Source organism: Talpa occidentalis, unplaced genomic scaffold, assembly GCF_014898055.3.
Source record: "Talpa occidentalis isolate TD23 unplaced genomic scaffold, MPIMG_talOcc4v2.1 talOcc4.7, whole genome shotgun sequence".
Lineage (NCBI taxonomy): Eukaryota > Metazoa > Chordata > Mammalia > Eulipotyphla > Talpidae > Talpa > Talpa occidentalis.
Genome location: NW_023605083.1, coordinates 126,951,418 through 126,965,107, shown reverse-complemented (window position 1 = coordinate 126,965,107; position 13,690 = coordinate 126,951,418). Strand labels below are relative to the sequence as shown.

The window sequence follows — 13,690 nt, the reverse complement described above, 5'->3', positions numbered from 1 at the left end:
GGGAAAGCTGAACAAACGCAAAAACATATCAAGTTCTTGCATACAAAGACTCAACATAAACAAAGTCAATCCTTTCTTTGTTAAACTCTACAAGGTCAGAAACAGTAACAAAAAGATGAATGGTTGTTTTTTTTCCTTTTTTTTTTTAACTAGACAAGTGAATTACAAATTCAAATGAAAAATATAAACAAACCCAAGAAAGGAAGATTCTGAAGAAGAACACTGATAGAAAAAGAAGTCCTACGAGACATTAAACATTATTTTTAAACTGTTGTCATTAGAAGAGTATTGGGCTGCAGCTAGGATGTCCATATATCTGCAGCAGATTAAAAAAATCTAGAAATAAGTTCAAAGCTAAATGTACTGTAGCAGACATTCTGATGAGGGAAACACAGGATTGATAAATCAATGATTTTGTGATAATTGGGTACCCACTGGGCAAAAACCAAAAACAATCCATACCTCACAACCTATACTAATACAATCCAAATGAATCACAGATTTAAATGTTAAAATCAAACCATGTATGTACTAGAAGACAAACGGAGGAATTTTCATCATTGGTTCCACAATACAAAAATGGTTAAATAAAAGATAGTGTATCGAATACATAAAATAAAATGAGGAAGTTCCTTATGACCTTACATGAAACAATAACCAAGACATATTGATAAGTAGAATCAAACAAAAATCAGAATATATATAAATGTAAGGGGAAAAGAGAATAGGGAGAGAATAGTTACAAGCACATATGAAAGGACACACAAGGAATTGGTAACACTGCTTCTTCCCAGGAGGGAAAATGTGTAGCAGGAGATTCATGGCAGGGGCTTCTCACTAATCTACTTTTCATCTTTCATATTTGAAGCCATGGGACTCTCGCCCCTTCCTAATTGTCAGGAGACAATTAACTACTGTTTCCTTACGTTGTATTTATTTATAGAAAAGTCTAAACAGGGCCTCCCCTGGTGGCACAACGGTTGAGTGCTGGGCTGCAAAGCTGCCCACAGCCCCTGCAGCGCCGGTTCGATTCCTGGCCGCCAGCGAATTTCCCACATGGCGCGACAGACCTCTCCTGCCGTGCCTGCTGCTCCCCTCAGCAGTGTATTTCTGTCATCTGCCTGTTCTGCTCCCCACTCTCTCTCTGGTGAATCGTCTCAACCTCCCACAGATCTGGCCTGTATCCCGGTTCTTGTATAAATAAATAAATAAATAAATAAGTCTTTAAAAAAAAAGTCTAAACAAGAAAAATCTTAGACTAGTTCTAAATTTATATAATCAAATATTTACATTTTGTATATTATATAAATTTGAAAAAGTCAGCTTAAAATGTTTCAGGGTAATGAAATAATTGTGAGGCAATTCAGATAATGATTTAAAAGGAGACTAATGGAATATCCAGTATTCCTGAGACATTGGCCACCTTTGAACAAAAATGCAAATTAGTTCATTCTAGTCATGTTAAGAAATTTCTTGCCTGAGAAGTTATGGCCCAGATTTGCATTTGTCATATCTCTGTGCTTTTTAAAATCCAGTAAGTGTTATTTGTGGTATAAACCTTCACACACAGTCATTATATATCTCTGTATCTAATCCAGGCAGACAATCAAAATAATACCTGTGTTACATGAGGGCCTGCTCCTTGTAGAGTCATTTATAACCATATCATCCCAAGACCAACATTACAATACTGTCTAGTGAAAGTGCCACCACATAGTCCTCAAAACAAAAACCTTATATATATATATTAGTGTCAGGGTGGACATACTTATAATGCTCACTGACAAAGCAAAAAAAGTTCAAATGGATCGGCCTAAATCTGGTTCAGGCATTTTGTGTTTATAGCAAAAGAGGAATTTGAAAAGGTTTCCATCAAAAAGATAACTCTGGAATGTTTTATTGAATACTTCAAAATAGATGATTTACATAATATCTCAGAACAATGCTTTGTTTTTCTTTGAAGCACCAAGAACTTAAAAATCAAGTATGGCAAACATATGAATATCGAAAAAGGAATAAACTAGACCTCCACTATATACATCTGTTCTTGATAGATTTTAACTCCTCCAAAAAAATAATAAACTTTTTTTTTTTTTTTTTTTTTTTTAAAAGATTTATTTATTTATTTATACAAGCACTGGGTACAGTCAGAAGCGCAGGAGGGTGAGAGAATCCACCAGAGCCAGAGCGGGGAGCAGAGCAGGCAGAAGGACCGAAGTACACTGCTGAGGGGAGCAGCGGGCGGCAGGAGAGGTCTGCGCGCCATGTGGGACCCTCCTCTGGTGGCCGGGGAGCAGCCGGGGATCGAACCGGCGCTGCAAGGCTGCGGGCAGCTTGGCAACCCCGCGCTCAACCGCTGCGCCACCAGGGAGGCCCAAAAAAAATAATAAACTTTTTTTTCAGTGTTAGTCCTTCAAAGAGGTACACCAAATTATTTTGTTATATATGGTCATTTTATATTTATTATTCTATTGAGTTTCCCATATGTTTTAATTACTTATCTTTGAAAAATGAACACATATAGTTCATACCATTTAGAGCTACCATTTCAGATAACTTGCAGTTGCTGGTGGTTGTTAAAATTCTTTTCAACAATAAAAATGAAATAGGAAGCAAGAATTATTTAGAACATGGTAGAATAAAAACTGTAAACAGCAGCAAGGCAGCACTATTACTTTTATTTCTGTGAAACAATAGCAATAGGCAAATTAGTAGTTAAAGTGAATGCTGACCTCAAATCATTTTCTCAAAGAAAAAGTGCCAGCTTTTTTTCAGTGTGTGACACAACTATTATGTCAGAATAAAATCACCCCGCGTTTCCAGCCACAGCTCAAACATGCGCCCTATCACCCACATTCACAACACTCCTACACAGTTGCAAAACTCTATGATCTGAGAGAATCAAAGAACCTGAGCCTTGGAAGTCCTTAGGGGAAAAGGAAAGGTATTACATGGAAGGGGCACATCTGACAACGCAACAAGGTCAAGGGAAACATGAAGGCTGAGAAGGAGAGTTTGGAAATAAGAACGAAGGGTGAGGCCAGCATCAGAGGCCAGCATCTGTGAAGAGAACGTAGAGGGTGACACTAAAACCCCAGGATACTTTATCTTTTCTCCACTGTTCCTTCACATGTCAGTGAAAGACTTATCCTTCTCTAAGAAGCCTCCATTTCTAATCCATCTTGCAAATTATCTTCTTACATGTCTTTAAATCTTGTGCTTTATACTGTCTCATGTACCCATATGTATAAGAGTTCATACGTGCATATTCCAGTTTTCTCTGGTATCTTCTACTACACATTTAATATGCACAGAAGAGATCCTCACTAAATGAATGTTTATACATATGAAAACTATTTCATTCTAGAAGTGAGATTATTTTACCTCTTTATGTATTTATTAAAGAAAAAAATTTTGCTAATCATCAAGGCAAATTTCTATATTGCATGTCTTAGACTTTCTAGAATGTCGTTTTCTCTTTGAGAAAAATGCAAGAGTCTCTGGGCCAACTAAGTCGAACACTATTCTTAGATTCAAAAGCAGTAGCAGTTGCCCCTCTACTTCCACCCTACCCCCAAATATTTTCCTTGGGAAAAATAGTCAGCTTCTGCTGTTTACTCTGAACTTCAGACCACACAATAACTTACTATGCTACTTTTAGACCAGATTACTCCAGCTATACCAGGTGCTATATTATGGATCATGCAGATATTTAATCAACATGAAGATATCACCTACATAGGGCTTGGGAGAAATAAATCTACAGGGGAATTTTATTTAAAATCTAAAATTTTATTTTTAATTCCAAGTAAAATTATATATTTTGAAAAGAATATAAACAACTGGGACTACATCAAACTGAAAAGCTTCTACACAGCAAGAGAAACTAACTAAATTGTACAGACACCCAAGGGAATGGGAGAAAATATTGGCACACCCTAAATCTAACAAGGGGTTAATATCAAAGATATACAAAGAACTCACACAACTCAACAAAAAGAAAACAAAGAATTCAATGAAAATGGGCAGAAGACCTAAGTAGCTCTTCTGTAAAGAAGACAGGTAGCCAAAGGCACATGAAAAAATGTTCGCCACCAATTATTATCAGGGAAATGTAAACCAAAATGACAAGACACCACCTCATTTCTGAGAGAACGGCCCTTATCAAAGACTGAAAGTCCTTATCAAAAGACCCTCTCCTACTGTTGGTAGGAATGGAGACTGGTCCAGCCCCTATGGGAAGTAGTATGGATGTTTCTAAAAAAAGATTAAAAATGGATTTACCATACTACCCAGTAATCCCACTCCTAGGTATCTAACTGAAGCATAAAAAAGAGTAACTTGAAGGCAAAATAGCTCTCCCACGGTCACTGCAGCACTACACACAAAACCCAAACTACGAAACAACCAAGCTGCCCAAAATCAGATGAGTGGATGGAGAAGATGTGGCATATACTGACAATGGGATACTACTCATCAATGAAGAAGATAAACTCATGTCATTTGTGGCAACATGGATGGAGGTGGAAAGGATTCTGCTAAGAGAAATAAGTTAGAAGGAGAAAGACAACTTTCGAATGGGTCACTATTTGTAAGACACAGAGGAACCAAACAGAGGGTCAGGTAAAGACAAACTCAAAACTACCCCTTGAAAGCTGAGAACTGAGGTGTTCAGATGGGGAGGGGGGTGGTTGGGAAGGGGCATAAGAGAGTATGGTGGTGACTCTGGGTGATTTGGTGGTAGGAGTGCTATGGTAATACCACCTAAAGGGGGAGTTCTATACTTCCAAAATACAGCAATGTAAACCACTGTTATCTCAATTAAATTTTTTTAAAAGAAACTACTAAAAAAATTCAATATTTTGGTAAAAGATGTTTAAACTTAGGGAACATTATTTGGCTCAATATATAGAAAACTCTGGAGGTTTCAGTGTTCTTTCATTATCTGAGTGGACATTAAGATATACCATATTGTGTTACATATAAATTACTTATATCCCACAGAAAATCTTTCTGAATTCTGATTGCACTACTGGCAACATCTTAATACCTGATACCCTAAGTACTTCAAATGCCAAATGTGGACTATAAAATCATTAAGGACAGCATTATATCTGGAGCTGAATCTTCAAAACCTTCTATTCATGTTAGTAGGAAACTATAATGTATATGCACTGTAGGTAGTAAACAAGTATTTGTTGATTTACTGTTATTTAAAGGAATATATCTTCCTCAAGGAATATGAAATACATATCATCAAACCAATGAAAAAAGTTTTAAAAAATTGCAGCAGAACAAGCGAAGCATAAGTGTGGTGAATTGAATAGATGAGGAAAATAGCTAAACAACATTTTAAAAAAGAAAAATAAAGGAATAAAGAATAAAGGAGGATATCCATAAAGAAAAAAATACCCTAGTTTTGTCTATTCATTGGAGTATAAGACAGTTTTCAACTCAATGTTTAATGAGTATCATGGTTCTTTTCTGATTTCATCTAATCCATACTCGGTGATGTGAACAAATAAGCAATAAGGCCTGTGCAGATAAAAAATTGATGTCCTGTGATGCCATGGTACATAAATTATTTTAAGATGTTCTACCTAGCAGCGTAGCCAATACATTTTACTAATAGGCAAAATGAGGGAGAGGGAATGGTTATGCAATTTTTCCAGGCAGAATTTGATACTAAGTTTGTTTGATCCTGGATGTCCTTTTTGGCCTTTTTAAGTTAATTCTGTTTAGAGGTTTGGGGAAGCAAGGAAAAAGGAATTACCTGATTCTCTGGGAGTTAACTAGATACACTACACTCAAGTAAGTTTCTCGTCTTTAAATCATTCTCTTGCGTCAAGCATCTGTTGACCTTTCTCCTGTTAAAAGTTCTTCCCACCCTGTACTATAATTGCCAGAGTTTTCAAATATATTTCCAACCAGACTATCAGGTCCTCTGGGAAGGTGCTATCCATTGCCTGATCCATGGTATAAACTTGATATTCATTGAATAAATGTAGGTTTTCCAACAAAAATCCACAAGCTAAACCTAGTGATAAAGTAGAGTCTAATCAAGTTAGTAAATGAACGGAGAAGACAAATAAAATCTAATACTTTAATGTGAATGTGTAAATATTACACCATGGACCAAACCTTTCCTGAGATATGCCTGTATAGTAGTCCACTTTCAACCTCAACAACTACAACATTACACTACCCAAATCTCTTAACCAAACCTACAAAGGGATTTCTAAATGTCTTATGACCCAAATCCTGCTTTATTTAAATCTGTTTTCAGTTAAGAGAGAGAAAGCATCTGAAACCACTAAGTTCTATTTTTTTACATTCCTATCACTTAAAAACAGCTGTACTGATTTTTCCCTTTAAAAAAATTACTGGCCAGTAATAAAATTCTGAAAATAGAGATCCATGATGGAAAATCAAGTCAAATTAAAATTCAGTGAGACTTGCATAAAACTATAATGTTTAGGTTCTAGTTCTTTTGGCTCACAGTGAATTAATTAGACTTATAGTTTAGAATAAGCAAACTTTCGGGCCTCCCCTGGTGGTGCAGCAGTTGAGTGTGGCTGCAAAGCTGACCACAGCCTCTGCAGCGCTGGTTCGATTCCCAGCCACCGGCGAGGGTCCCACATGGCGCGCAGACCTCTCCTGCTGCGCCCACTGCTCCCCTCAGCAGTTTATTTCATCAGTCTGCCTGTTCTGTTCCCCGCTCTGTCTCTGGTGAATTCTCTCACCCTCCCACACTTCTAACTGTACCCAGTGCTTGTATAAATAAAAAAATAAGTCTTTAGAATAAGCAAACTTTCAAAATTAACTATAGCGCAATTTTACTCACTTCAAAGCTTCCTCAAATTTGTGAATTTTCTTTTGAGCATCTTCTTTTTCTTTATCAAGTTCACTCTGTAAGTCATGAACCTGCCATGACAAGGACATTGTAAAATTTACTAGAAGATAAAGTTTAAGCAAAGGAGAAATACAAATAATGAAATAGCAATCTTAAATCTATTTTCCATATAAAATTGGATTTAGCTATCTCAAGATAGAAACTTGATTTACTATGATCATCATCACAGAACTATTTCAATACTAGACTTCCAATATTCTGATCAAAGTGAATAATTGCTCGAATCTACCTGCACGTGGATTCCCTGTAAGATAGACTGATGACTGATGCATAAGAAAGTCAAAAAGCATGCAATCACTTTTGAATATTTTTATTTACATATTAGCCAAAGGAAAGAAATATCCTGAGATTCAGAACACAATAATACCCAATCTACTCACCAAGCACATAGAGGTTATGATGAAATAATCTGTTTCACTGCTGTGAATCATGGTAGTGATTCTTAGAAGCAGTGATGGAGTTTGGGGGGCAATCCCCCACCATGAGTGTGCCTTTCCTGATTGTGGCATCCTTTGAGTGAGGTAGGAGGTGTAGGGTAAGTGAAAATTGTTAGGATTTTCTGCCTTTCTGCCATTAGCATTAATGATAGATTCCTGCGGTCCTATATGCATGCCTGATGGCAGGCACCTGGAGTAGGGTGTGGGGCATAGGTGGGCTCGCTTGGGCTAAGACTGGGCTTGTAAGGAGGCTTCACTGGGACGTCAGCAGAAAGAGAAGCAGCAGCACAGAAGCAGACAGCAGGGAGAGCATAAAAGAGACCACGAGAGAATGCCAGAGAGCCCAGAAAAAGTGAAGATTTGCTGGGGGTTGGGAGGCCTACCAGCCTCCAGGCCCTTCAGCCCCCCAACACCCTGCCTGCCGTGTAACTGGTTGCCGCACTACAAATGACGTAAAAGCTCAACAAAAGCCTGAAAAAGCCACCAAGGGCTCCAGGACTCTCCTTTACCCATCTTCCCAGATTATAGAGAACATGTTCTGTGCCTTCCTGGCACTACAGAGGATAGTATGCAAATTCAGGACTAAACGAAAATCTCTCCTTCACAGAAAACTCTTTATTTGCAAACACAGGCAAGCATATTCAATGTGAAAATTATGTGGGTCTAAAAATAGGATAAGAAAACTTTGGTAGATCTGCAAGGAAAGGGAGGCATGGACTGCCACATTCCACAGGGAGGAAGGTAAGGAGCTAGTGGGTAAGAAAACTCAGGATATGTGCTCAGCTGGGGCCACCAACTACACAACTGTTGGCAATCTAGAGGAGGCTGGCGGGACAACTGGAAAACATACAGGAGAGGAGCAATAAAAATAAAGGCAACAACAAACAACACAAAAACACAATGACTATTCCTCCTGAACACGGAATGAAATCAGTGCTAGTCAAGAAAACCTGCAGCTAGCTATTGACATTGGTTTGAATGGGGCCTAACTGTATTCTTTGGCCTTTCCTTCTATAATTTGCTCTATTTTTTTTCTCTTGGTGTATTAGTAAAATCAATAAATCCAACTTTCTCCTTATAAGGGGGGAAAAAAAGGAATTTTCCATGAGGATATCTAAAAGTGATAGGACTCTCCCAGGTGAGAAAAGACTTGAGAAACAGAGAGGAACACTCAGGGCAGTGGGAAAGGTAGATTGTGAGGAAACTAGGGAGAAGGAGTCCCTCACCCTCATCTCTAAATTGGTAAAATTAAAATTATCTCATAGACTGTTTTTTTTTTTCTTACTGGGAAGAGAAAGAACAACTTGCCATACAGAATTTTGGTGCTACATTCACTTTACGTGGGGAGGAAAGTCTGTTTAAAATTTTATCAGGTTCAATACTGAAATCACCGTAGTATCTTGGATCTCTAATAGTACAGTATCTGACACACAGAAGGCATGATGCTAACTTGACACACAGTAGGTCTGCTACCTTGACACATAGTAGGCATGCTAAGTTGGAGTAAAAATCAAAACAAATGACAGAAGCACCATTCCAACACTGACTTCATCTTTTTAAAGGGCAAAATCAAAGCCTTAAAGTCCACAATTAAACTGAGATGACCTAACTAGATGATTTTGGTAACATACATGTTTTTATATCAGCAAAATCCTCTCTTTAAATCAGTGAAAATCCAAACACTAACAAAAACAAAGAAAAAGCAAATTTGAGTAGAAGGTGGGGGGATTACAGCTAAAAAGAAAGTTAATGGGAAAATTTAGTATTAGTGCAGTTCAAGTTTCACCTGTTGCTTTCAAGAATCATTCCACACATTTATTTATCCTTTTGCTTTAATCTTAGTGTCAGATGATTTTAAGTCTCTAATAAATATCACAGATTTGGCTTTTGACCCAAATTACACATTTTCTTTTTTTAGGGGAGATTACTGGATTCTTTGCTTTTACTAAAATATTCATATTTATGCAACTATGTTTTCTGGGTTTTCATGTCCCTTTTTTAATTGGCTTTTTTTTCTCCTTCTCCATGTTCTGACAGTTTGGTAGGTGCATAGAGACACAGTTTTTAATTTCACCAATGATTAGAGAGCTCATAATTATTTTAATGTATATTTCTCAAATATTTAGCAAGTGAAAAATCAACTATGTCATTTCTCTTTAAATAACACCTTAGAACAATTCCACTTCTCCCTTCCTATCCATTTTAGTATAACTTTTAATAATCTGAGATTGTTCATCCAGGTTTTGTTTTCACAATATTTAATTTTACATCCTTTTTCTCAAGGATCTTGGCATTTGTATTGTTTTATATTCAGTACCCAATAAACTTCTAATCTCAATTCTAGGTAATTTTGGCATTCACTACCACTCCTATTTTGTTCCTGTGTAGTTTTTTCCTGAGTTAATTTTTTGCTTATCTTTAGGTTGATTAAAGTGTATCATCCAGTAATTTTATTTTCAAAAAGATGATCTAAGTGACAGATTGTAAGGGCAGGAATGGGCCACAGTGCAGGTTTTCTAGGATCCCATGCAGACGGGGTAAAGGAGGAGTCAGAGTCCTCAGTGGTTTTTGCAGGTCTTTTACTGGGATTACCAGTTACATGGCAGGCAGGGGCGCTGGGGGGCCGGGAGGCTGGCTGGCCTCCCAGCCCCCAGCAAGTCTTCACTCTATCTGGGCTCTCCGGCCTTCTCTGCTTCTCTCTCAGCTTCTGTTCATTCTCGGCTTCTTGGCTTCTGCTGGCGTCCCTGTGACGCCGACCTTAAAAGTCCAGTCGTAGCCCAGGTGAATCCCATCTACCTATGCCCACACCCTACTCCAGGTGCCCGCCATCAGGCATGCATTCAGGACCGCAAGGATCCATCATCCGTCCTGATGGCGAGAGGGCAGAAAAGCCTGACATTTTTCCTCACCCTACACAGATACAATTCTCAGACTTGGCAAATCCAAGAATGTCAGTCTGCTGCCTTCACCTGTGAAGGGAGTGTGTGGGTAAAATGACTGAATCACAACATTTTGGCGAAAGAATAAGAGTATATGTTACTCGTGTTTTATGACGTTTAGTTTTGCAACTAAAGGAAGTCTTAAGACTTTTGCTCTCAACTCTCCTTGGCCTGGATATTTACAAGATGATTCTCTTCATGTTGCCATGCAAATGTTTCTTAATCTCTTTTTATGGATCTTTATTTTATACAGGGTGACTCTTAAATTTCTGTACACAGACCATCAGAAAAATGTTCTCATGTATTTAATTCTGTGTTAATTTATTCTGAGTCACACGTCAGGAATATCAATGGTTGCTTACCGATTTCTTTTTTTTTTTAAGAGTAGTTCTTTTTTTTTATTATTCATTCATTCATTCATTTATACAAGCACTGGGTACAGTCAGAAGCACGGGAGGGTGAGAGAATTCACCAGAGCCAGAGCAGGGAGCAGAGCAGGCAGAAGGACCGAAGCACACTGCTGAGGGGAGCAGAGGGCGGCAGGAGAGGTCTGCGAGCCATGTAGGACCCTCCTCTGGTGGCCGGGGAGCAGCCGGGGATCGAACCAGCGCTGCAGAGGCTTCAGGCAGCTTCGCAACCCAGCACTCAACAACTGCGCCACCAGGGAGGCCCGCTTACCGATTTCTTTTTGCTGCCTAATATCTAGCTCCTTCTCAAAGTTTTTTTCTTTATCCTTTCCCTTTGCAGACTGAAAGATAATTTTTTGCCCTTCATTATCACTGAGTTAATTCTTTCCATCTGGTCTACCTCTAGCCAGTTGCTATGTGGATCTTACATCTGCTACTGTGTTTTTAGGTGCTTTACAACCCTTTCTATATAATTTCCTACATTTTCGCTTATTTTTTCCCCTGTGGTATCTGTTCCTCTTTCATGGACATATCTTCTGATAAATTTCCTGATAGGTTCTTTTGGAGTAATCCACTTTCAGAAGAAACTCCTCTCTTTACATCTTCTGTGTAATGGATAGTATCTCATGCCTTCACTCCATGATATTTTTCGAATGACAATTTTTGGCTTTTTTCCCCCTACTCATTCTTAGAACAGTGTATTAACCAGCCACATTTGGTGCTTCATAAATATAGAGAGCCTAACTTTGCCTCTATTAATGTTACTTTGTATAGTTCCTTCTCAGAGCTACAGCTAGAAATGCAGTTCCCAGGACATCCCCAGGAGGATTTTGGGATTTCTACTGAGGGTGAGGTCTTGTCCTGACCCCACAGTCTGCTTCTCCAGTACTCTGAACTACACCTACATGAACATTGATAGGGAGCCGCATCAGAGTAACTGATGAGTCTACAGCTGTTCACATTTTGGAACTGTATCTCCAAAGGACTGTGTGCTACCGTGGTTTCCCCTGTAATTCCTGCTCAGTTTTTTGTTTTTTTTTTTTCTGGAACTCAGAACTCTCTTCAGGAAAGCATAATTAAGATTTACTCCTTTAAGTAAAAACTTCAAAGCATTAGTCATTTTTGGGACAAAATCACATGCGATTATGAAAGCAAGCTCTGGAGTCAGCCTGCGTGAAGGCCTGTCCCTACTCCTTTGCAAATCACTAAACAATGTGCCTCAGTTGCCTCCTCTGAAAAATGGGAATAACAATGAGTATATTTAAAAATCTGTGATGAGGTAATAAATTATTCCATGCAAACCTCTTAGAACAATATTGGGAACATAATAAATGTTAAACAAATATTAAACATTATTAGTACTACCTCCTCCAATTGAATATTCTATACACATTTTTTGGAAATGCAAGGTCATTATGAACACCCCAAATCACTGCATGTCACAACATGGTAATTTCCTCAGATGAACTGTTTCCCTTTTCAGTAAATGGCCCCAGAATTGCTACACATTTTTTGAGATCTCGTAAGTGCTTTTTATCACTCCCTATTCAATCTTAACCTCTGTCAAGTTTCAGCTGCCACTTCCTGATGCGGGCCAGTGTGCTAATTCAAGCACCTTGATCTAATTTATTGCTTCTTAACATTAGAACCATTTCTAAGACAGGAATGGGAACTATCTGGGTGGGAGGATGAAGGACTTCCCTCTGAGTTAAACATGCATGTGTCAATGCACAAACTTTTGAGCTGGGGCTTGCTTAAAGCTAGAAGCTGTTTCTCATTTATTTTTATATCACCAGCACCCAGCACAATACCTACCCATGCTAGAATTGTTAATAAATGCTGTTTTGGGTTGGTTGGTTTTTAACTGAATACTTTTGTATTATATCCTTAGGCCCTTTTGGATTTTTTTTTTTAAGTTTTTACCTAGTTTCCAAATGGTTGCAGGTGATAGAGATAATCCTATTGTCAACCTTTCCTTTTTAATGGCAATGGGGAAATGAGACATGAGTTGATTTACTTGTAATCCTTTCCCCACGAAATACTGTTAATTCCAAAAATTAATATTAAAAACCGTAAATAATGAAAATGCAAGACAGATAGTCAAATATGCAGCATATATTCTCAAACATGAGAGTTCGTGGTAAATAATAATTGAATTAAGTAGCCCTAAGCACATTAATTGAACATTTATATATAGCTTACTTTCTCACATCTGAAAATGTTAAGTAATCAAGAAGGGAAACTTGTATAAATAAGGAGATTCTGCGCTAGATAAGGCAGAATAGTTAAGGGGTAGCGGACCTAGTGCCATAGGAGAGGGGTCAGGACCACTGTGGACTAAAATATGGACGAGCTGGGGAGCCATCATGTCTCTTAACACCTAACCTCTGCTTCCTGGTATGGAATGGGGGGTTGGATTATGTGACGTCTACAAATCATTTCACTGCACAATTTTTTTAAAATTCCCTCAAGGAACACAGCTTCTTAAAGAAAATCATGCCAGCAGTAGCTGGAAAATACTACGATATTTTATATGCCAAGCTTTGGAATTTTTAGATTTTTTGAACCTGAATAAAATATAAAAGGTGGGCACTGGAATAACCATAGTTTAATGGCTTTGAACTCCATCAAAACTTTGTCTCATCTGCCATACACATAACATCAGAATTATTTTCAATAGATATTTCAATTTTGGTACAATTTAAACTATCTGTGCTTCACATTTGTCTCGTGAACTTCTTTTAGGTAAACAGCACCATCTTTTACTCTTCGGTGCCTATTTGGGAAACAAGCAGTAGGTTATTGTAGGAGGCAGGTGTTTCCTTGCTAGTAAAATCATTTAGCCTAACCATTTCCTGATTTAACAGATTAGGACACTTCATCAAACAATGACGTTTCGTTTTACTACCTATTATTTGTTTGATGTTCAAAGATCTTAAGAGCAGGCAATAGCCACCAGAGATCAATAAAGGCCACTAGATAATGTGTGTGTGC

At 38.0% G+C, this 13,690-nt stretch overlaps 1 protein-coding gene across 1 annotated transcript in view; it reads right to left on the bottom strand.

Moving 5' to 3' along the window:
- Positions 1–13,690, bottom strand: part of CEP112 (centrosomal protein 112) — a 358,230-nt gene that overhangs the window by 241,502 nt on the left and 103,038 nt on the right. Inside the window, 1 exon segment of the mRNA XM_037492830.2 lies at positions 6,845–6,924. Coding sequence (XP_037348727.1) covers positions 6,845–6,924 — 80 coding nt within the window.